General features: G+C 64.9%; 1 protein-coding gene across 1 annotated transcript; it reads right to left on the minus strand.

Annotated features, from left to right (window-relative positions):
- Window positions 1-725: 725 nt before the first annotated feature.
- Window positions 726-1,166, minus strand: MNEG_16059 (hypothetical protein; the record flags this gene model as incomplete). The annotated part of the gene is made up of 2 exons (XM_014035470.1): window positions 726-828; window positions 1,033-1,166. The coding sequence occupies 2 exons, from the start codon at window positions 1,164-1,166 to the stop codon at window positions 726-728; spliced, it is 237 nt and encodes a 78-aa protein (XP_013890924.1).
- Window positions 1,167-1,398: the final 232 nt, after the last annotated feature.

The following is a 1,398-nucleotide window of genomic DNA, read 5'->3' on the forward strand; positions in this document are numbered from 1 at the left end:
GCGTGCCTGCTCTCAAGTGTGTGCACGCTGTCAGGGGCATCACGAGGCGAGCTGCTTGCAGGGCTACTCGGCCAACTAACAACTTCACATGCAACGCCTCGACACCTCGCCAGCACGCCGCTGGCAACGGTGTGCACTTGCTGGTTCCTGCCCCTGACATCAGGGAAGAGCCAAGGCGCTGACGCTGCTATCTGCAGATGTGGCAGCCATCCCACACGTCCTGAAATCGGGCTGCTCAGGGCTTGCACCCCGGTGATGGCCCGGGTGCCGCTCCTTGGGCGCAGCAGCTTGCTGCTCACTGGCTGCCTGAACGTGGGTCACAGGTCCGACGGCCGCCCTTGATTGCTGCGCTTGGCACCTCAAGCATGTCGGCACGCGCTGCTCGCCAACGCGACTTATATGTCTTTACTACATCACAGGGAGTAATGCAAAAGTGCTTGCGATGGATCAGGGTGTGTGACAGATGCACCCAACAGGTCCCTCTGCCGCTGTTGACCGCGCTGTGCAGAAACAAAACCCGGGAAAAAAACGCAGCTGAACAGCGTTGGCACCTGTGAGCCTATCGTCGCTCGGTGCGCGTGCGGCACTTGCAGCGGCACGACACAACACCCAGCTGGCGTGCCTTGTGTCGCACTCAACACAGGGAAGGGGGGAGTTGACCCAGCAGCCCTCGCCGGCAACTGGCGGCCGCAGCTCGATTGGTTGGAAGCCCCAGGCCCTGCCCCTCACGCCTTGCCGATCGCCACTGCGACGTCTGCGCTGCCGACGGACGGCCGCTTGGCGGCGCTGCTTGCGGCGGCCCCGTTCTTGCTGTCAGTCCCGAGCCACCTGCGACGCGGCGTCGGCAGCAGCCCCGGGGCCTCGGTCAAACGACGGTCAAACCGGTGCCTTCACAGCAGCGAATCCACCAACCGCAGAGGTCGCAACCGCACTCAGCAGACAGCCCGCGAGCAGCAAAACAGCGAGGCCGCTCCCTACAGAGGCAACAAGAAGGCTCTTGCCGACCCGGCCAGCCCCGCCCCTGTCACCCACCCAATCATCTTGTTGAGGGCGGTGACGTAGGCGCGCACACTGGCCACCACAATGTCCTCGTCAGCGCCGCTGCCTGAGAAGCTGCGCTGCACCACCCGGCTGTGCGCGTCGGTCACCCAGCCCTCGTTGCTCATCTTGCCGGAGGGGCGGATGGTGACCCTGCGGGCGGAGAGGATGACGTCACACACATGCGAGGGGGCAGCAATAGCCGACAAACCCAAGCCGACGAAAGGGTGCTACGAGCTGCTCGCGGCGCCCTTTGGCTTCACTGGATGCTGGCGCGAACGCAGGCACAAGGGCGCGCGAGGCCAACCGCCCGGCCCCCTCCTGCGGCTGCCCTGCAAACTCATGCGGACCGCCAAGTGC

This window comes from Monoraphidium neglectum (assembly GCF_000611645.1).
Source record: "Monoraphidium neglectum strain SAG 48.87 unplaced genomic scaffold scaffold05937, whole genome shotgun sequence".
NCBI lineage: Eukaryota > Viridiplantae > Chlorophyta > Chlorophyceae > Sphaeropleales > Selenastraceae > Monoraphidium > Monoraphidium neglectum.